Source organism: Sminthopsis crassicaudata, chromosome 3 (genome assembly GCF_048593235.1).
Source record: "Sminthopsis crassicaudata isolate SCR6 chromosome 3, ASM4859323v1, whole genome shotgun sequence".
NCBI classification, from domain to species: domain Eukaryota; kingdom Metazoa; phylum Chordata; class Mammalia; order Dasyuromorphia; family Dasyuridae; genus Sminthopsis; species Sminthopsis crassicaudata.
The window spans coordinates 364,397,175-364,420,043 of NC_133619.1; the positions used below are offsets into that span (position 1 = coordinate 364,397,175).

Consider the following 22,869-nt stretch of genomic DNA (forward strand, 5'->3'; position numbering starts at 1 on the left):
ACTGTGGTCTATACCCAAATTGCCAGTAATTTGTCCAATTAAATATTCCTCAGGCTAAATTCCAGATTCCAGAGTACAGCACCTATTTTTTGGAAACCCTCTAAATAAACGAAGACTTTTTAAATTTATCCTTAAGCCAAAGTGGTTCCTTTACCAAAGCCACTTACAATACTTATACTGTCACTTACAAAACAGCTGGTAAAGAGAAGTGGTTGGTGGGAAGTGCCAGATTTCTCCTAAATAAAGGCAATATCTTATGCAGTTCAAGACTGGAATCCTAAACAATTTTGTCAGAGCTACTATTTGTTTATTTATATACATGCTGGTGGTAGAAGAGGGCACTTTAAACCAAAGCATTTAATGCTCTTTTAGGTTAAATAGTATAAATCAAGGCTAGCCCAAAAGATATATCCTTGTGCAGAATATTTTAATAAAGCAGCTGAAAAGAAAACTTTCTAGAGTTATAGGTTCAAATAACAACAACAATTACAAAATTCAAGAAGCTGGCAACTATTTCACCAAGATTGTTTCCAGTTCTTTCATACTCCTTTCTCCCCACCCCCTTGCTCAGCCTTGCTGCGATTGCTCTGAGAAGGCCCCAGAGAGCCTTCATTTTAAAGTGAATGAGCCCTCCTGACTCCACACAGTTAGGCATGTACAGCCACTATCTGATTTAGGTTTTTGGTTCACATGCCTGCCTGAAGTAGGTTTTCTTCTTTTGATTGCTTTGTACAAACAACTGGGAGTGTCTGGGAATCTTAGAAAAACACTGACAAATTTCTTACTGAAATGTCAGTTCATTCCTAGATTGGTAGTTTTGTCTAGATAGGGCTTAGAATATAGGAGATGCTTGCATTATTTTTTGAGCAACCATTAATATTCAACTAGGTATAAAAGAAAGGCCTTTAATCCAAAGTAGACCTCAAATTTCTAGTTTCTAGCCTATATGTTGTTATTCTTCTCTAAGTGGACAAACTCTGATTTTATTTTAAAATAGACTTAGACCCAAAAAGGTGCACTGATAGGTGTGGGTTCTAATCATCTTCTCTGAGAAGCAACCATACTTCTCCTTATTTCCCTGAGTTTGAGAGCAAGAGCTTACCATCAGATCCCCCAAAGCAGCAATGATGGGTTAAATAACCAGTAAATTAATTTGGTCTCTACTCTTGTCCTAGGGTCTAGGTACTTTTAGAGTAGAATCTGTGATCCCCTTTTGCAGTTCTACCCCATATCTGGATAATACTATTGTAACAACATGACTAACAATAAAAACAAGCAGCATTGATTCACCCTCCAATACTATACACCCAAACAATTCCCTCTATCGCCTTAGACTGAATGAAGCCGAACAGGTGACATGATCCAAGTGGTGGATGCATTAGATTGGAATGAGGGGAAATATTTTTATAAGCTGAAAGTATTTACAGATCTCTTTTCTCTTGTGTAAACTATTTGTAAGATGAATATGTTCCTGTGTAAAACAATATTAACACGTATAAGAAATGTCTGTGCCAGTTTTCCTGATACAAACTAACTTACCCAGCCACAGATGACAACAATATATGCTAATCAAAAAGTAAATATTGCTTATTGTCCTTTATGTTCAAATTTATGTAATACTTGTGAGGAGAGGGCTAAGTGGATTAGTAATTGTTCTATAGGTATTTGCAAGTCTCTATCCTCCCAAACATAAACTAGAATATTGGATCAGGCTGGTAGAAAAATAAGTCAGTGAAGTGATTTGTGACTTTCTATAGTTTTCTAGGACCTTCAAAATTATATAATAGGTATTCTTCTGTCCTGTCTACCTAAAATGTACAGTCCCCATTGATGCCCCCAAATTCCTGACCCAATTGCTCTTTTCCAGATATTTCCCAGAAAAGTTCAATGGTGCTGAAAAACATAAGATTAAAAAGGGATGAAGCTTATAAAGATGGGGGGGTGGGGGGCGCGCAGGAGAAAGCAGTAAGACTCAGAAGGTTTGCACAATACCAAAGCTCAGTTCAGCTTTGTGAAATCAGTTACTCATCACGACCACTAGAGAGCACACGTGTCTTCATTTTTTTCCTCCAGCCAGAAGGCCAGCAGTCCCATACTTGGGGTACCATCAAGAGTATTTCCCCAGAGAAAGCTTCAGAAGTTACAAAGAGAACGAACAAAAGTCCCTGTTTGAGTGGCCATATCTGCGGGATGGGCCTCATTAGCAGAGACGGTGATGATAACTTGCTTTCTGGTGAAGCTGAGTCAGAATGGAGTTTGGGGGTTCCTCGGTGACCTATGAGGAAAGCTGAGCTCCCTGGGTCCCCAAGAAGACCGTACAACACGTTTTACAGCCAATGCGCAGTTCCAGGACGAGCTTCTGGGCAGGGCCGAACGTCCTGGCCACGGGAGGGAGCAGGGCGAGCACAAGCTCACAGCTCTGTTGTGAGCAAACATTTGCGTTGTTTCTTCAAGGCTTCTTCCGCCAAGGCTGGGACAGAGCTGAAAAGATAAGACAAGGAGCCATGAGGATGGGCTATGGCTCAGTAGAGAAGCAGTGACTGCGGCCCTTCTTTCTCTTCAGGAAAAGGGTTTTTTGTGACTCATCTCATAGTAATGCTTTGTTTACACATTTGTGTATGTACTGGTGGTAGTATTTGCAACATTAAATACAATTTTCAGAGAGCACTTAAGTCAAAAAATTAATGTGAACCAAATTCAGCAAAAATGTTTTCTTGAATACATTATACACACACCTCTGCTTTCTTAACACAAAATATAATGTAAACTTCTTATGACTTAGGGTCATCAATGTAAACATCCAATAATGTCCCCAAGGTGACCACAGTAGATTCCAAAATGTTTCTTATATTTTTAAAGTATATTTTTGTCGTCTCTGGCTCCTGTTTCTAATAGCAGCCCTGTTCTCACTACTTTGCTGTTGCTAATCTAGTGTGGGCCTGGAAATCAAATTACCAAGCTAGTTATTTGCATAAAGATTAAAAATCTCCCAGGACCGCTTTAATAACTGATGAGTACAGTGTTAGTACATCATTATTTCTTTCTTATGGCTAATCAAAAATCATTTTGGGGTAACTTCTATTTGAAAATCTGGATTACTAAAGCTGCTAGACAACACTATGTGACTATATTTGCTTGACTTTCTAGCCAAGATCTCAGTTAATTACTGTCCAATCACAATTCTTCCAAGCAGTACATCTAGAAAAGGTAGAGAAAGTTCTCTAGGAGCCTCAGTTACCATATAAGTCTCCTTGATGAGTTTTTCAGCAGAATTTTTCAAAGATGCATATGAAAACACACAAAATATTAGGGAAAGGCCAGTATTCACCTGTGCTTTGATAAAAGTCTATTAATTAAAAACAAAATCAAAATATTACTGCTTTCTCTCAATATTTTAATTTCTAAGGTTTTCTTTTTTTTTCTCTGAAAGAATTGACTAAGTACTTTCTTGTGCTGACCAAAATTCTCTATGCCAGAAGCATAGATCTGGGGGAGAAGAGGCATATGGAGTCATAAGTGGAAAAATGGAGGCCATCCATTTGAGATTTGTCAAAATAGGATTGGTTAATGTCCCAATAAAAGCTAAAGAACAAAGGCCTAAAATACAGAAAGCTTTTTAGATATAGTTCCTAGCTATAATAAATAAGCTTCGGAGAGTACCAACAATCAAGATTTAGCAACATTAGAGTCTTCTCCTTGGTACTCTCTTTAACCAAACATATTATCTTTCTTTTACTTATGCTCGTAGGAACTATATTCCCCTTCACATACATCCCTGACCACCAATCCACAACTGGGAACAAATGACTCACTCCTTCCTGTCTGCTCCTCAGCAATTTCTTCCATATCCCAAGCTGCCAACAGGCAACAGGAAGACAGACTTAGCACTGTGCTTGACACACACTAAGTACCTTAGTAACATTTTTTATTCCATTCTAGCAGTTTCAATAACTATATAAAAGCTACAAATGCATTCAAGTCAAGACATCATAGTCAAGTTCAAGATATATCTTCATCAAGTCAGAAGTAAGAAGCTAAAAAATAAAAGAAGAAATACATTCTGTTGGACTCAATTATACTCCCTACTGTTCTGAACAAATCATCTATGAAGAACAATAGAAAAAGATCTCACGTGGTCACAGCATCAACGAGAAACGGCCCTGGCTGGGCGATCAATGAGAGCACTTCTGGATCACCACACTGCTCTTTCTTTTCCAGAGCTACTTCATTCCCTAAAACTCCATTGGAAAGAGTCCTGGTTTGCTGTAGGAAGACACAACAAACCAAAACGTTGGCATCAAAATAGCCACAGCCACCAAGTATTACCTTACACTGTTGTCAATCACAACTAGTTATCCTTGAGGAAAGAGTAGAAGGGGATGTTAATGAGGTGAAAACACGAAAAATATTTTGAGTATAATTTTAGCTAAAGTGCAAGATCCCTTAACTACCTTGAATTTTGCTTTTTCATTTGCCAACTCAGAGGTTTTTCAGGATTCCTTCCAGCATCTCTGAGTATTTAAGGTACACAGAAATATAAAATAATAATAATAATAATAATAATAACAATAATAATAATAACCCAGGTTATTCTTAAGTCATTATGAAATTTTGATCACAATTCTTAAAATTCAGGCAATCCTAAAAGCTTATCTAGCACCCATATCACAAGTATTAACTATTAACAACTCACTGGCACAATCCACCGAGGGGCAACTGAAGATAAGGAAGATACCTAAAAGAATAGAAGGAAAACATTTTTTTAAACTAAGGCACTGAAATCTTTCCCTGCTATTAAATGATGAATATAATAAGAAAAAAATCTTTAAAGTTAATAATCAAGTTTTTAAGGGAATGTTTCAAGGAGCAAATAAAGTCCAAGATCTCTTCTAATGACAATTAACACACACCCTGCATAGATATTGCCAGAAGTGAAGCAGTTCCTAGTCATTAAAAAGTAGCAAAAACTTTCTATTTAACCTAAGGAGAAGATAATCTATCAACAAGGGAGTTTTCCTGGTGTGCAGAATTAGATTTTTTATTCTATAATTTTAGCTTATTATAACTAATTATAGTCTCCTTGGTAGAAACCAGAAGGACTTCTGACAAATACATACAACAGAGAGCAGGGAAGAGAAAGAAAGCACCTGTTTATATGGACAATTTTCTAATAATCAATCATGGTTAAGGAAAACAATAAGTTTCAAACCTTTCTGCATTTGAATTGGAGGATACCATTTTTCTTTAATATCATTTCAATCTATTTCTAAAAATGATGTCCATTTTGTCATCTGGTATCTCACTTTTGGTCTAGTATTAGAAAACATTAAATACTTGAGCTGCTCTTGCTTTAGTTCTCTAATTCAAGACACATTTTATTTAAAGAGATTCTACTATTCCCAACAAAGACTACAAATTCCAGTCAAACAATTCTACTTGCTACTAGCAAATGGATTTTTCTTTCCATAACTTTGCAAATCATGTCATTTTTCTCCTTCAAGTTCTTTCCTCCCTCTTTCTATAAATCTGACTAGCTCAAATCCTACCTTGTCCATTAAATGTCTTCTAATTATCAGACACAGTAGCTCTCCTTCCTCTGATTTCATCTACTGTATATACTATATTCGCTAATTATGGTACTGGAGAAGACATAAGATATAAAGGTTGTTCCCTTACACAGAGCCCACATTTGTCTCTCTGAAATATCTATCCATTGCATCTTACTTTTTCCTTTTAGGAACAAGTGGAAAAAATTGAATCCAATTCAAGATGAGGACTGTTCTCATGACCCTCCTACTCTCCACCACATCTTTTCTTGGCCCCACTGAACATACTCAGTTTCTCCAACTGATCCTTACATATAATAACCAGATCCCTCAGCCCTACCCAGGGCAATGTCTTTTCTAAAATGAGGCTCTCTTCTTTATTATCACAATGATCACCATGGCTGAGGTTTTCTTTAGCTCTCACCTGGACTACTGCAGTAGACTTCTAATAGCATACTTCTCCTACCCACTGTAATCCTTCATATTAAATTATTTACAGCTTTGATCATGTCATCTGTCCAACTCCACATGCACCCAAAAACCATTAAAGGGATTCCCACTGTTTACTGAATAAAGTATGAACTCTTTATCCCAGTTTTCAAGACTGCATATTCTGGACTCAATCTCTCCATCTGGCCTTATTCTTCAGTTCTTCCTTTCATTCTGTGCTCCAATCAGAATGTATTACTGAAAGTTCTTTCAATCTTTCAACACTGTGCCTTTTCTTAAGCATTCCTTTCAACTGAAATGGCCTTGATTTCCCAATATTGCTTTTTTTTTCATTAAAAATCTTTTTCTCAATCATAAAGCATTTTTTTCTTCTCTCACAATTCCTACATAACTCTATATTCTTACAACAAATATAGTAAAGCAAAACAAACCCTTATATAGGCTATGTTCAAAAATATGTTCTGAATATGTGTTGTTTAATCATTTCAGTCATGTGCAACTCTTTGTAATCCCATTTGGAATGTTCTTAGCAAAGATACTACAATGGTCTGACATGTCTTTCTCCAGCCCATTTTACAGATGAGAAACTGAAGCAAATATGGTTAAGTGACTTGCCCAGGATCACACAGCCTATAACTAAGTATCTGAGGTTAGATAAGAACTCACAAAGATGAGTCTTCCTGACTTCAGGCCCAGCACTTTATCCACTGTACTACCCAGCTGTCCAATGTTTAGTTATATTATTCTGATTACTTAGTCCATTCCTTCTCTGTCAGGAGACAGAGGGCCTCTGAAATGTTGTTTAATCATTATATTAATTAGCATCTTTAAAGACTTTCAAAATTGTTCATTTTTGCAACACGTACCAATCGTTCTCCTTGTCTGGCTCTCCCAACACTATTTATTCAATTCTTTCAAATCCTTAGAAACATTTTTCTTCTGAATCACACTGAATAGTGGCACTCTGACATTCTTTTTTTTTTTAATTACTCCCTTTGCAAGACTGCAAGCTCCATTAAGAAAAGCCATGTCTCATACTTTCTAGTAGCTAGTATAAGTGTGCTACAAATAATAGGTAATCAATAAATATGTATTATATTGGCCTGATATTTGTTTTACCTCTACTGGATCTATACTGATTCATATCAATTAAATTAAAAATGACAAATTTTATATACAAATTGATGTTTAAATTCTGTATCAAATGTTCCACTTTAGATACCATGTCATCACTTTTGGAAGATGAGATTAGTAATGTACAAGATAACTTAAGACTATATGTTGAGAATTTTCTAGTTAACATCAAATTGACATTGTTTTCAATTAGGAAATTTCCTAAGAAATGGAGCTGTCCAAAATGGAATGGATTTTCATGGAATGTAGTGAGTATCTTTTTCTCTGAAGGTCTTCAAAAAAAGGCTTTTCTTTTTGTTAGGGCTGTCAAAAAATTTCTGTTCAGTCATGATTTGACATACCTTTCTAAATGTGATTTGGCTTGATCTAATGGCCATATGAATATCTCAGAGGCATTTTTACTTTGATCTGTCGACATTAAATCTATTTTTCCATAGTATTTACTATTGATGATAACATTTATATGTTTTGTTCCATGACTACATTAAGGAAACTAAGTTTCTAAGTTAAGTAATTTATTCATAGTCATATGACTAATAAGTGACAGTCAAACTTGAACTTCAAGTATAGCACTCTTTCCATTCTTTTATGAGTCAGTAAAACTCTGCCTCATCCATCACCTATAGTTGTATGAAGTTTTCTGTATGCCTTACTTTCTCATCTAGAGCATAAGCTACAAGAGACAGGGTTCATATATTAAAATTTTCTGAATTGTCTATAGCACTCTTACAGAGATATTTGGACATAATAGTAAGAACTCAAAAAATTTGATTGATTAGCACGTTTGACCAGATCTTTTTTCTGGGAAATAACTATCAAGAAGAAAGCTAGAATTGTTCATTAAACAGATGCCCCCACCCCATTTTTAGCAAACAAAAATTCTTGAACCATAGTTTACCGGAGGTACAGCAGCTAAATCAATCAGATTCTCTGTTAAGGATGAGAGCAGGGCATCCAATTCATCAGTAGCACTCTATGGAAGACAAAATCATTATTACAAACAAATTTACTTCTCAATTTCCCCCTCAATTTGTTATTCTGATCCAGGCTGATTTGGGTTATTTCTATTAAGGAAATAGGAATGCTCTTAAATTATGCTGGGTTTTTTTTAACTTTTGTTACACTTGGGGAGTAGGGAGAATGTAGTTCACACAAGAACTTAGATAAGATGACATAATTTTCATTATCTTCTCAAACCAGCTTTTGTGATGTCGAATACTATGCTTGGTGTTTTACCCCTTGGACATCAAGGCACATGATTCAGGATGGAAGGTAATAGGACAAAAAAGATTCCTAAAAGCTACTGGATCAAAATTACAATATAAATTCTACAATTCTAAACTATTGGTTCAAAAGCTTATTGGTTATAAAATCATACTAGTGTTTATTCCATGTATCCTTATGATCCCTCTTTCTTTAGAAACCCATGGAGGAGATAACACTATACTGAGAACTAGAGAATTAAAATTGTGATCAAGAGAAGACACAGAAATCTATGAATCTATAAATAAACTAACTTTTGGGAGTAGAGGACTTGCCATGAAGAGTCTGTGAAATTTTCCAACTTCTCTGTTCAAGAAAAATCTTAACTTGACTCTTTCATTTTATTTCCTATTTGGGAAAAAAAAAAGTCTCCTCATAGAAGGTTATGTTCACCAAGCTTTTCTGTATTTGCTCAATTTTTGCATATAAACCCAGAAACTATTGCAACAAATCACTTACTATCAACCACATTTTAAAAATTAAAGCATTGACTGTACAATGACTTGGATAATTCAGAGTCCACTTCTGTTTCTAATTTGTTTATGTAATTTTGGTGGAAATGTAGAAGAAAAAAAGATAAATATAGAAACTGCAAAATGGTTGTAACATATGTATAATTCAGTTGATTATAGCACACTGACATTCAGGCTCTGGATTCTATACTGCTTGAAATCACACACAGATCATTTATTACTATTCTATGAAGATAAAAGCAGAAAAGGAGGGTGAAGAACACTCAAAAATTAGAAATTTGAGATACAATATATGACAATTTAACTGTTAGTACTGTATTGAACTTTGCTCAATATAAGTCCAATAAGTCCAGTAATTGTCCAATAAGTCAAAAGACTACTAGAAGAATGGAATTATATCACTATTGGAATTCTTATAATGGAAAACAAAAGATAAAAATAAATTGCATTACATGGAAGAATTAATCAACAATTATGTATTAAGCACCTATTTTATGTCAGGCACTGTTTTTTGGCACTCTTGAAAAATCTTCAGTGGTTCCAAATTTCCTAGAGTTCAAACTCCTTATTCTGGCATTCTTTCCTCTTTCTCCCTCCCACCCTGCCTGGCAATCTGATGCCACCTACCTTTATAGCCTACTTTAACATATTTCCTAAATAATTCTAAAAATCCCTTTCAAACTCTAAATCTATGATCTACAATCCTTGCCAAGTAAAGAGTTAAAGTGCTAGGCAAAGGCATTATCAATTTAGAATATAAGCTGATTTATAAAATCATAAAGAGATGCCCTCTCTCGGGGTTTTTAAGTCAAAGCTGGAAAACTACTTGTTTAGCAGATTATAGACAGGATTTAAGACACAGGTTGCACAAGATGGTCTCTGTGATTCCTTCCAACTCTATAGTTCTAGAATTCTGAGATCAGAACAATATTTGTAACTGACTCCATAAAACCTTGAAGAAAATCATTTCCACACATATTCCTTAAGGAGTCTTTAAAGAAAGCATGAAAAAGAAACAGATAGGGATATAAAGGATATTCTATAGCAGATATTTTTATAGTTACACAATTGGCTGAAAGAGGCAGAGAATATAAAATCCTATAGAATTATTATTTGTTGTTTATAAAACAGCATTTGATTCAGGGAAAGAATGCCAGCAAAGTATTTCCCTCACATCAAGATCACAGAACAGGACTTAAAAGTTAAAACAGAGACTGATTATTATTAAATTAGATAATAATTAGAAGACTGATTATTAATATTAAGCAAAATACAAAAACAAGGAAACTATGGTTGACAAAAGCATTTTCCATTGTATCCAGCACAGAATCCAAATGGAAAAGGTACTTGCTACACATGGTAAAGTCCACTAATGTTTTTATTTATGGATGACATATTGACTGCAATAACTTTTAAACACTGAGAAACACCTTAAGAGAAAGCAATAATCTTAAAAGAGTTTGCCTTACTATGTACATGGGGGGGGGAAAGCATGTTGAAGAATTTCTAAGATCTAGAGTATGATATGCTATTATATATATATAGACACACACACACACACACACACACACACACACACACACACACACACATATTTCTATCTATATGTCAGCAAACTATGACCAAAACACCAAATCTGGCCTTCTCTGCTTGTTTAACATTACTACAAACATGTAACATTATTGTAAAAATATTTTTAGCTCAAGCCATACAAAAACAGGCAGAAGGCTATATACTGGCCCTCAAGCATACTTTGCTGAACCCTGGTATAATGCTGGGTCAGTGGTACATATATCTTGAACACATGTTGCACATTTACAATGACCTGGAACCAGAATTGAATAGGACAGAGTGTGTTAGAGTGTTTTTGGGACATTATACATTGCTTTTTGATGGGCACAAGCTTCTCCTTGAACGTTAATATTCAACCAGTCATGCTATGTAACTAAAACACAAAACAACACAATATGATCAAAATTATGAATTATTTAGAAATCTGATAGGCACAAACAGTGGCAAATTTAACCAAGAAGTGGCCTTAAAGATATCATGAATGATGTAAAAGAAAAAATACAGTCACTGAGCAAGAGTGAGAAACAACCAATGGGTCAGATTGCTCAAGTACGAATACTAGAAGACTCAGGAGAGATACACAGAATAGAGGGCAAGGATTTGCTGGAATCTGAATCATATGAGCAAGTACTCACATCAAAGAAATCAAAGATCCAGCAAAATACTGGAGCATAATTAGGTATTTCATTTCCTACTAGACTATAATCCATAGTCCATATCCATATAATAGTAGGGAAGCTATCATGCTTCTTATCTAGACTTTTTTTTTAATCTCTCCCAGAATTTGATTACAAAGCAGCACACAGTGATTAAAAGAAATATGGCTTTCCCAGTTATACAGCTAGTCAAGGAAGCTAGATTTGAATTCAAGAGGAGTCTTCTTAACTCTAGGGCCAGCACTTGTACCTATTGTATTAGTATAGGATCCTGATTAGTGAAAGCCATACTAATGAGGTGAAAGCCATATGGCTTTCACCTATACCAAAGTGGGGGGAGAAAACTATTGCAATGACACAATACTTAGCAAAAAACTATGTGTGCATCTGGAAACTTATTCAAATTGACCAATACACGGACTTGTGAAGTCCCTATTGGGGTGAAAACCATAAGAAGGGATAGTAACCAGGTGCAATACATAGCAAGATATAATAAAAATACGTGTGTTGCCCAAGCCCTGGGGCCCAGGCCCAAAATTAAAATTGCTTGCTGGGCATAATGCAAATTCATGACATATGTAATGACATTTTGCAATTCTTCTTCCTTTTTTTTTTTCAGGGATCCACTAAATACTCTGGCTATTGTCCCCAGACTACATGGTGGGGATCTGAAATCTAATGAAGTCTCTTGCAGCTGCCCCTAGACAGCCCCTATGTAAGTAACCCATTATGATTATGAAACCATTCATAAAATTATAATGGAGTTCCCTGCCTCTTTGTTTGATACAATTAGCTTGATCTTTGGTTGGGGGTAAAGGTAGAGGAAAGCTCAGAGCTCCTTTGATTCAGGAATTTCAGACCCTACAACTATGTTGCTGTCCTTTAAAAAGAAATAGATCCTCAAATACCAAGTTAAAATATCTTGACATACTGGTCTGAAAGTTCTAAGAAGTAATCTTTCTGAGCCTCAATTTGCACATCTGTCAAATAATAGGCTTCAGATGATCTTGATACATTATTCTCTTACCTTTAGGACAGAATTATCTTCCACAGTAGTTGGATGTGTGAGAATGGTTGTGTTTCCTGGAATGAGAACTTTATTATCTTCTTTTAAAACAGTGCTGTAGAAGAAAAAGAGAAATGTTTTTAGTACCACAAAGGTCCCATGAAATCAAGAGAAGTGTCTCAAATGCTTTATTCATGAAGTCATGGTGCAGTAGAAGGGTGATTAAATAAATGGAATCAGTTTGTAAAAAAGCAACCCTCTCCCCACTATTACTACAGCTGGAAGTGTCCACTGGGTTCTACTCTAGTTAATTGTATTCTAGAAAAGCCTGCAAACTACTAATTCCATGAAGATTAATTCTAGTGGTGATCTCAGAGCAATGAATAATACTAATGAGAAGTCACCAGGATGATCAATGACTGAAACAAGGTGCTTTAATGACAATTATAACCTTGTCCTGAAAGCTTCTACTAGGTACTGGCAGCTTAAGCTGAAACTCACACCTGAAGTATTATAAACATATATGCTGACCCATCTGCATTTCCCAACACTTTCTCTATCAGGCTTCATATTTGATTTTCTTTACAATCTTCAAAGTCACCTCCCTGAACTCACTTCGGCTTTGCTTCTAATTTCCATGAAATAAAGCACTAATTTCTACAAAGTCAAAATAGGAGATTTGAAAGTTTCTAGTGACTTTTCAAAAGGAAACCTGGGAATGGCTAAATAAATTGTTTGTGTATTGTTGTATGCTTGTAATGGAATACCACTATGCCCTAAGGAGTGACGATCAGAATGCTCTCAGAAAAACCTGAAAAGACATGAACTAAGAAGAGTGAAGTGAGCAAAGTCAAGAGAACATTATACCAAGCAATAACAATACTATATGATGATCAGTTTTGGATAACATAGCTATCCCAATACAATGATCTAAGATAATCCCAAAGGACTCATAATGAAAAATGTTATCTGTCTTCAGAGAAAGAGCCAATGTAATTTGAATGCTGACTAAAACATACAAATGCTAAGACAATACTTTCTTCCTTTATACAAAATGATTAATCCATATGAAAATATATTTTACATGATTGCATCTGTATAATTTATATCAGATTACTTACAACTTCAGGGAACATCAGGAAAAGGAGAGAGAATTTAGGACTCAAAAAAATTTTTTTTAAATGTAAAAAATTCTTTGTACATGAAAAAGTAAACCTGGGGTGATATGAGACTAATGATTCTACTACTTCTGTGAAAATATAATTCATAGACAAATTCAGATTCTTCCCAATAAAAATAAATCATGCCTTCTGGGAAACAAATTTTTAAAAATAGTTTAGAAACAAGGTCAAACTCCAAATAATGACAACCATCAAAATCAAAGAAAAAGAATTGTGCACTATTAGAGAGTTCTATTATTATATACCCAGTTCTATTATTAACACATATTTTTTGTGGCATCAACATATCATTTTTATTATCACCATTAACTCCTGGAATAGAGAGCTTCTATTCTTATGAAAGGACGAACAGCTCACAAGTCTTAACAGTATTCACATTCCTACATATTTGCAGGTTTTAGGAATGTAAATATTTGAACTCTTTCCTACTCAGTTTCTTACTGAAGGGATCAAGAAGACCAATACTAAAGAACTGACTCAAATTTATAAGAATTCAAGCCATTCTCCAAATGATACATGGTCAAAAGATATGAACAGACAATTTTCAGATGAAGAAACTGAAACTATTCCTAATCATATGAAAAGGTGCTCTAAATCACTATTGATCAGAGAAATGCAAATTAAGACAACTGTGAGATATTACTACATACTTCAGATTGGCTAAGATGACAGAAAAAGTTAATGATGTATGTTGGGAGGGGATGTGGGAAAACTGGGACACTTAATTGTTGGTCGATTTGTGAATTAATCAACCATTCTGGAGAGCAATATGGAACTAAGACAGCCCAAAGGGCTATCAAACTATGCATACCCTTGATCCAGAGGTGTTTTCACTAGGCTTATATCCCAAAAAGATCATAAAAAAGGGAAAGGGACCCACATGTGCAAAAATGTCTGTGGAAGTCCTCTTTGTAGTGACAAGAAACTGGAAACTGAGCAGATGCTCATCAATTGGAGGATGGCTAAATAAGTTATGGTATATGAATGTTATGGAACAGTATTGTTCTATAAGAAACAATCAACAGGATGATTACAGAAAGGCCTTTATATATGAACTGATGCTAAGTGAAATAAGCAGAACCAGGGGAGAGGATGGGAGGAAGGGAAGGGAAAAAACTGGAACACAAGGTTTTGCAAGGGTGAATGTTGAAAACTATCTTTCCATGTATTTTGAAAATAAAAAGCTTTAATTTAAAAAAAAACCCACCCACCCCACCCATCCCCCAAAAAAGAACACTATGGGTAACCAACTTTACCACAGAGCCAGGAAACTTTTCACACTATAGAATTTACTTTGAAGTATCTTAATTCTCTAAGATTAAATGTTTTGGCATCACAATCAGGTTGTGACCAATCTTTGATAATAACTCACCAGTGTATTAAATGGCATTGAAACACTATCCTAACACATTCTTGGGAATGTTATAAACTCTACTGTAGTTCATAAGCTAATACAACATTTTAGGTGCATGTTGCTGCATATCTAAGTAAGAGGAGGTTCTGTTACTGTAATAATGAGCACACATTCCAGGACATAGCTAGGTCAAAGAAGGACTAGAATTAGTAGGTTAACAAGGAACAACACAGTTCAAAAGAGAAATTACTAAGGATAAAAGAAAGCACCTAACATTAGAGCTTTCACTTTTATCAAAATCAAAATTCCTTCAATTAACAAAGATGAAATTTGGAGTCTGATGAATTAGTTTCAAATCCAGGCTCTTTCATTTACTATCTGGGTAACCTTGACAAATTCTTTGACTTTTCACTTTCTCAGTTTCTTCATCTAGGATTAAATCAAGAGTTCATAACCGATGGCCCATGGACTTGATTTTTAAATATACAATATGTATATTTTAACATGCTTACATGAATTCTCATATATAACTTCTATTGTTCTGAAGGGAGTGATGGGCCAAAAGAAAAAAATCTGAAACTCAAAATCTTATAAAAAGTGTAAGTTGAAAACTATTCTTTACATATAATTGGAAAAAAAAATACTATTTGCCAAAAAATATAAAATAAGAGAGTCCTCTTCAGGGATTTTTCTCACACATACATACACATGAATATACACATACAAAAGTATTTTACCATAACTGGTTTCCTTCAGAATACTAAGTATTTTTATTTTATGCATTTAAAAAACATTCTAAGAAGAGGTCCATGACACACACAAAAAAGGTTAAGTACTCCAGGACCAGATGGTTTCTAAGATCCCTTTTACCTTCAAATCATGTTTTTATTTAGCTCTTTGTACATGTAGTACACATAATGTACTCACACACACAGGCACCAAGTAATCACAATGTGAACATTTACAAAATGTCAAATATGCTACATTATTATACAATAGTTTTATACTACTTTAACCAAAGAAAGTACTAGAAATAAAGGTCGAAATTAGACAAAAGAACAGAATGTAAAAGGGTTACAGTAGATATATTTTCTGATTGGAAATCAGAATTGATTGATCTGAAAAAAACAACAACCTGACAGTTTCTCCTTTGATTACAGTATTGTATCTTCTCATTAATCAAAAAATATATTTTCTTCTTCCAAGTGGGGACAAGAAAAAATTATTCAGGAGGAAAAACTTGTTACTTGGCTGGTCAGAAGACCCAAGTTAAACATCCACTTCTATGATTTAGTGTAAGAGAGCAAGAGGAAAGAATGTTGGATCTTAAAGCAGAGATTTGTACTACTTATTACATGTGACTTCACCACTCTGGCCTTCAGTTTCCTCATTTGTAGGATGAAGGGATTGTCTTTGATGAACTCTAAGGTTTCTATTACCTCTAAATCCTAATATCTTAGCTGGGTCACTTTGGGCAAATCATCTCCGTACTATAGATGAAGATTCCTCACTTACAAAAGTGAAAAGGTCAGACTTGATCTTGAAGATTCCATTTAGATCTAACTCCTAGAAAGTGTTTTAATTTCCCATTCAGCCATTTAACCCTAGATTTTTTCTACTTTGAGATAATACCAAAGGCTATTTCATTAACCCAAAATCCAAAGAGGAAGAAGGATATGTGGGGACATGTAGAAATTATATCCCCCTCCTTGCCTGTCACCAAAAAGCCCAAAACCAAACTAAGCCAAACAACAACAACAATAACAACAAACATAACAAAATAGCGTATTTAAAAGAAAAATACAGAATGAGGATATTTTAAACTACTTAAAAATCTACAGTATGATAGTCATTATTACTTCTTTTTTAAACAGCTTTTTATTTTTCCAAATGCATTCAAAGGTAGTTTTCAACATTCACCTTTGCAAAACCTTGTGTTCCAAATTTTTCTACCTCTCCCACCTTCCACAGAAAGCAATTCACTAGAGATTAAACATCTGCAATTCTTCTAAATATATTTCCATTGATATTACTTCTTTTTTTTTTTTTTTTTTGGCTAAGGCAATTAGGGTTAAGTGACTTGCCCAGGATCACACACAGCTAGGAAGTGTGAAGTGTTAAATGTCTGAGGCCAAATTTGAATTCAGGTCCTCCTCACTTCAGGGCTAGTGCTCTATCCACTGCTCTACCTGCCTGCCCTGATATTACTTCTTAAAGCATCTGCAATGTGCAAAGGTTTTGAAAATTATTTAAGTAGCATGATAAAATTGATTGGAAATACATGAGAAGTTAATTAGAAAAAACATTCCTAGAAGAGACAAATTTTAAACAGGATTTTAAATAAGAAGATCTCACAAATTAGGCAAGAAATGGTACAACAATATCATAGAAAGGAGAAAAGGCATTGTTAAAGAAAAAGGAGGCAGGAATAAAAATATAAAAAGAGGACAGAAAAAAGTTTACTGGCTGCAAAAGAGAGCTCATTTTGGGAAGTAATAAGTAATAAGAAACACAGTGATAAAATGGAAAGGGCATGCTGAAAAACTAAGATGAAAAATTTAGATTTGGGGGCAGCTAGGTGGCGCAGTGGATAGAGCACCAGCCCTGAAGTCAGGAGGACCTGAGTTCAAATATGACCTCAGACACTTAGTGACCCTGGGCAAGTCACCTCACCCCAATTCCCTCAACAACAACAAAAAAAGAGCATGGAATTACATAATTAAAATACATAATACACATATGAGAAAACAATAAGGTTGAGTGCAAAAAGGGAAGTTAAAAAGACCTGGGTTCAAGTCCTGTTTCTGATCATGAGAAGCCATGAGCAAGTCATTTAACCACTCAGTAGTCCCAGAAACTCTCTAAGACGAAAAACTATAGTCAGCTGCTAAGAACCATCTATGGAGGGAGGTGACATGCCGTGAATTTTTTACAAGATAAAATCCCAAGTCCTCACCTGCATATGTAGTGTTTCATAGAAAATACTTTGTTTGAGCCTACTACAACCTACTGAAGTACATACTAAGGAGAAAATATTGTTACTCCCATTTGTAAATGAAGAAACTGAATCTTAGAGAGAATAAGTCATCTGTAGGTTGGTGGCCTTGGAAATGGATAAAAAGTAGATATTCTAGAGTACAGTAATTGGCAAGATATGATGATGAACTGGAATTGAGATGCAAAGAATGTATAAGAATTTTTTTTTTTTTAAAAGATGTTAATATAATCTGTTTTAGTCAGAACAATACCTGAAAACATTATCTTGAACATTGGCGTTTTTATGACTCAATGTATCATCCTCTCTTGTGACCTTTAAAAAAAAAAAGAAGAAGAAAAAAGAAATCATAAGAATCTAGATGGGGTGGTTTTCCTTAGATTAGTATACAAGAGAATATTGTTTTTTGGTTGCTGGGTTTTTTTAAAAAGTCAACTATTTCCAAAATATTAGTATTTAATGTTGAACAATCCTATACCTAAATGAAATAACAAAAAAAGCTACAGAAAAAAGTCTGCTAATATGTAAATATACCATAGTTTTCATAAAGCTTTATTCTAAGGGGAGAAAAAACTAAAACCAGAAAAAACAGGAAAGTAAAAAAAGAAAAAGAATATGTCTGGTTGAATTATTAGTTATATGATTAGAGTGAACTAGACAAAGTTTAGAAAATAAAAAATAATCCAGTCTTTATCTTTTAAGGACTTACTTTATACAAAGATTTAAACACTTATTAAGCTGTGTAGCTGCAATTTTTATGTTGTGCTACCTTTTTTCCATACTTGGGGAAATGGGACACCTTGATAGGAAAGGGGAGATTCCAAGGATGTGGCATTAAAAAAAAAAAAAAAAAAAAAAAAAAACAAAAAACTCCAGCATATCTGTAATCTCAATGAGTTGGGAATTCCTTCCAAGGATATAGATTATGACCAACCCATGAAAAAGACACTGAGATCAGAATAAGGAATGGAAGGATGTTTGGCAGCGTAGCGAATAAATTGCAATCTCCAGTCAATTTTGATGAGTTTTTTTTATTTCATTTATTTTCATCCATAATACAATAAAACCAAGCTGGAAAAGCCTCCTATACTCCAAAGCAATCAAAAAGAAGATTTCTTCTTACCTTATGAACTGCTTCCACTTGAGCCTTTAAAATGTTGCTCTTGATGTCTGGAGGAATCCTCAAAGAAGGTAACCCAGGGCTCTCAATGACATTATTAAGACATTTCTCTGTCAACTTCACAACTTCTTCCTGGAAATTAAAAATTTATGTTAACGTCTCAGATAAAGAATACCTCATTTTAGACAGTCATGAAAATTAGATTTATGAAAGTTCAGGCACAGATGATAATCAGGCACATTAAGCAGCTACCCCTTTTTTCTAGAATACTTGACTCCCAGGAGTTCCAAACTCTTAATATAAACAAAGAATGCCATGGAGGCTATCTTGTATAAATGTTTGCTTTAAAATATATTGATTAAAGCACTCCCAACAGGTGTTCCCCCCCACCTGAGGCAGTCAAGGATTCAATGGGATAAGAAAACTAAAAGAATACATGTTTGTTATCCACAGAAAATTAAATTGCATGGAGTAGTATTAGATCCCAGAAGCTCTGCTAAGGAGAGAAGAACTAGCCTGTCTTGAGCCACCATGTAGTCTTAGTTCTATATATCACTAAGTTTGACTTTGATCCATAGAAGAATTTTAGAATGGTTGGTACATACCTAAAAATGAATAAAGTGATCACTAGTAGCTTATTAGCTTCCTTAAGAACATATATCTTTACTACCATAATGAAATCTTGTTGATCATGTTTAAGGAAAAAAAAAAAAAATACACAATGGTAGACACAAGTAGAAAAAAAAAAAAAAAAAAAAAAAAAAAAAAAAGACAGTCTTGGTTCTCTAATCAGAGCAGGCAGGTAGGAGAGAGTAGAGAAAAAGAACTAGTGGTTCTAAGTACAAAAGACCAACTGCAGAATCTAGAAATGTTTCCCCCATAGAAGCATCTATGACCCCTGGGAAGAAGGAGGCAGATCCAAGAGTCAGAATGGAGAGATTTTTGTGTCCCCCAAGCAGTAGAGAGGATGTCAGCGTGTGGCCAGAAAGAAAGGAGTCAATGGCAAGAAGGTTTGAACTGGGTTCTGATGGAGGATGAAGGGAAAATTGGGTCCTGCTGGATACCAGTTTTATTTTTTCCTCAAGTTTACTAGATAGCTCTTCTCTTCTACTTCAAAAACAGTCTAAAATTCCACTTCTTTCTTTAACATGATGAAAGAAATATGAAGCAGCAATCCATGAGCTCAGTGTTTACATAGATTTCCTAGCTGAGGAAAAGTGTAAAGCATATGCTGGAGAAAGAAGTCTAAGAAGTTGTAGAAAATGCACAAGTTCACAAAAGTGAAGCTTGAATACCTGTTTGTTCACATTAATGTTGATATTGGGTTTAGGAGATGACGAAGAACAGTTCTCAATCTCAAGCAGTTTGAGCTTCACAGAGGCATCCTTGAATTCTAGGGAGAAAAAGTTGGCAAGATAACTCCATGAGTGTGCCAAGTTGCCACAGATGTGTGAGGGATTAATTTCAAAATGTTTCTTTCCAACTACCACATATCTTCATTAGATAAGATAATCACCTCATTATTATGGGTAAATAGATTTTCTTTTCATTTAGAATGTAACTTTCCATTATCTTGATCTTTAAAAGGGCCAACCATTGATTAGAGAAAGAAATATGTGGACAAGAACATGGAATTATTATAGTCCTCCTCTATATTGTGCTTCAAAGTTTGTAAATGCAAACATATACTTGATCCCCCAAAAAATTCTTTGAGGAAGGTGCTACAATACCATTGTTTTAAGATAACAGGCTGAGATTGATTAATTAAACAAATATTTATAATAATGTTATTTGTGGAACAAAGCTGGTAAACGTACCTTTCTCTCCTCTTATCATTCATTTACAAAATGTTTTGGAGAATGTAGTGAAGCTTTAGATGGTTGTGATGGGAGGATCCCTATACTGTCTCTCTTTAACTTGGGGGAGGGAGGGACATCATATAGAAACTCTTTGAAGGAGATATTTTCCTTGAACCCTTCCCTCTGAAAAAGACCTGCCCCAGGGAATCAAGGCAAGTAGTTTCATTCTGTTATCCTGGAGAAGCACAGCACATCCCCCCATTGATAACACTCACTACTGATTACACCCTTTATTGAGTTGGAGATTAGTTTAGGACTACTCATTCAATTGAAAAATTTCTATTCAATTTTCAATTCTTGAAAATCTCTTTCTGATTTCAACTCAAACTGCTCTCCCCCAGCCTCTAGCCAAAGTTTCAATTATAAAAAGGGACAACTTGGCTCAACTCCTTGCAAAGAGGCCAAAGCAGGAATCATGCCAGGCCAAGGGACCTTCCTTGGCATGGCTGCCTTTGAGGACACTCTCCCCACTGAGAGGGCATTCTCTTTTCAGCGTTAATTCTGCTTTATCTCTCTTACCTATTTCCCTAACAGGACCACACACCTCTTTATCTCTCTGTCAGGATTTCTCTGCTAAGAACTTTTATCTCCCAGGACTCCTTTGCTAGACCTTTACTTCTCTGTTGGGATCTTGCCACTAAGGATGTCAGTCTTCCTAACAAAGGCCAGCTTCATGCAAATTAAATGTGATTATCTAAGAAGCATTCAGGATGATAAAGAAGTTGTATTTTCACCAAAGACAAAGTTTATTCTCGAGATTGTCTGCATGGTTTATATCTTTAACCCAACTAATCAGTGATCTGGCAAAAGTGGTAGACAATATGTAGAGGGGGGAATGGAGGGGTGACACATACATTCTCAGTTACAGCTGTTCACTTATTTTGTTTAGAGGTACTTATTTGTTACAAAAGAGGATTCTGGTAATGGAGAGAAAAGGAGAATGACTGAAAAGTGAGTCTTTTTTAAAAAGCATTAACAAAATTTTTTGTCTTAAAAAGTTTTTATGTAGTATGGAAACTGACTCTTCCCTTTCAATGCTACTTTCTGGAAAGCCTACATGTCATACCAACGTAGAACTTAATGATGCAATTTGAAAAACTTGAGAATATTTAATGATTTTTAAAAAAATTTATTTTTTTTTAAGAATTTTCAGTATTGACAAATATGGGAAATGTTCTTGGAAAACACCAAAACATCTAAACCAATTCACAATTCCACTCATAAAGCATTTATGTGCCTGTTTTCCCAGTACTCTTTCAACATTTGTCATTTATCTTTTGTGTCAACTTTTGAGATCTGATGAGTTTTAGCCACTCTGGAAACAATTTGGAATTATGCTCAAAAAGTCACTCAAATGTGTATATTCTTTGTGCCAGTCCTAGGCCTATAACCCAAAGAGATCAAAGAAAGAGAGGGGAAAAGACATATACAAAAATTATGGCAACTATTTTTTGTAGTAACAACATTCTCTTACCATTGGACTCAACATTAGCTTCCTTAAGACCAGGCTCAATAGCAGCCATATTGATTTCCTGAGGAGCCAAAGATATTCCCAGGGTTCCAGGCATATCCACTGCCTCCTCATCAGCTGTTTCTAATAGCTCTGTGTCGTCTAGTAAATCAGTCAGAGGCAAGCTGCAATGATAGCAAGGAGACAATTTGATATGCTACTACTGACCAGGAACAGTATTTAAAACACTAATATTAACAAATATTTGTTGTTTGTCAGGATGCAGAGAATATTTTAATCTTATTACCATCTTGTTTTTAAAAGGCCACATAATTAGAGAACTATGAATTCTAGATTGAATACTTTGATAGTTATTCTAAGCATAAGACTTTTAACCCAAAATAAATTTGGCAGCACTTTTCCAGTGACTTCTTTTTTGAAAATGTTGTTATTGCAGAATAAAACTTCATTAAGAAAGTACAAATTCAACATCATTTGTGATTTAAAAAAAAAAAAAAAACTAAAGAAAGTATCATCAAAATGTGGATTCACCTGAGACATTGTTGATAGATCTATGAATTGATTTAACCATTCTGGAAAGCAATTGGCAATGAGGTTAAGAAATTAACAAAATTAGCTACCATTTGACCCAGAGATTCCACAGCTGAGCATGGGTCCTCAAAGAAACAGAAGACAGAAAGATCCCATAGATACCCAAATACTCATAGCAACACTTTTTGTGGTAGATGTCCATTCATGGGAGGGTAGTTCAACAAACAATGGTACAAAACTCCAGAATATTATTTTAGT

General features: G+C 34.8%; 1 protein-coding gene across 1 annotated transcript in view; it reads right to left on the reverse strand.

Annotated features, from left to right (window-relative positions):
• Positions 1–413: 413 nt before the first annotated feature.
• Positions 414–22,869, reverse strand: part of EPB41L5 (erythrocyte membrane protein band 4.1 like 5) — a 127,205-nt gene continuing 104,749 nt past the window's right edge. Inside the window, exons 17-25 of the mRNA XM_074301804.1 lie at positions 22,084–22,244; positions 20,046–20,143; positions 18,754–18,882; positions 17,884–17,945; positions 12,122–12,215; positions 8,029–8,103; positions 4,694–4,735; positions 4,133–4,263; positions 414–2,481 (exon numbers count right to left, since the gene is read on the reverse strand). Of these exons, the coding sequence (XP_074157905.1) occupies positions 2,412–2,481; positions 4,133–4,263; positions 4,694–4,735; positions 8,029–8,103; positions 12,122–12,215; positions 17,884–17,945; positions 18,754–18,882; positions 20,046–20,143; positions 22,084–22,244 (862 nt within the window). The 3' untranslated portion in view covers positions 414–2,411. The remainder of the gene's footprint in view (positions 2,482–4,132; positions 4,264–4,693; positions 4,736–8,028; positions 8,104–12,121; positions 12,216–17,883; positions 17,946–18,753; positions 18,883–20,045; positions 20,144–22,083; positions 22,245–22,869) is intronic.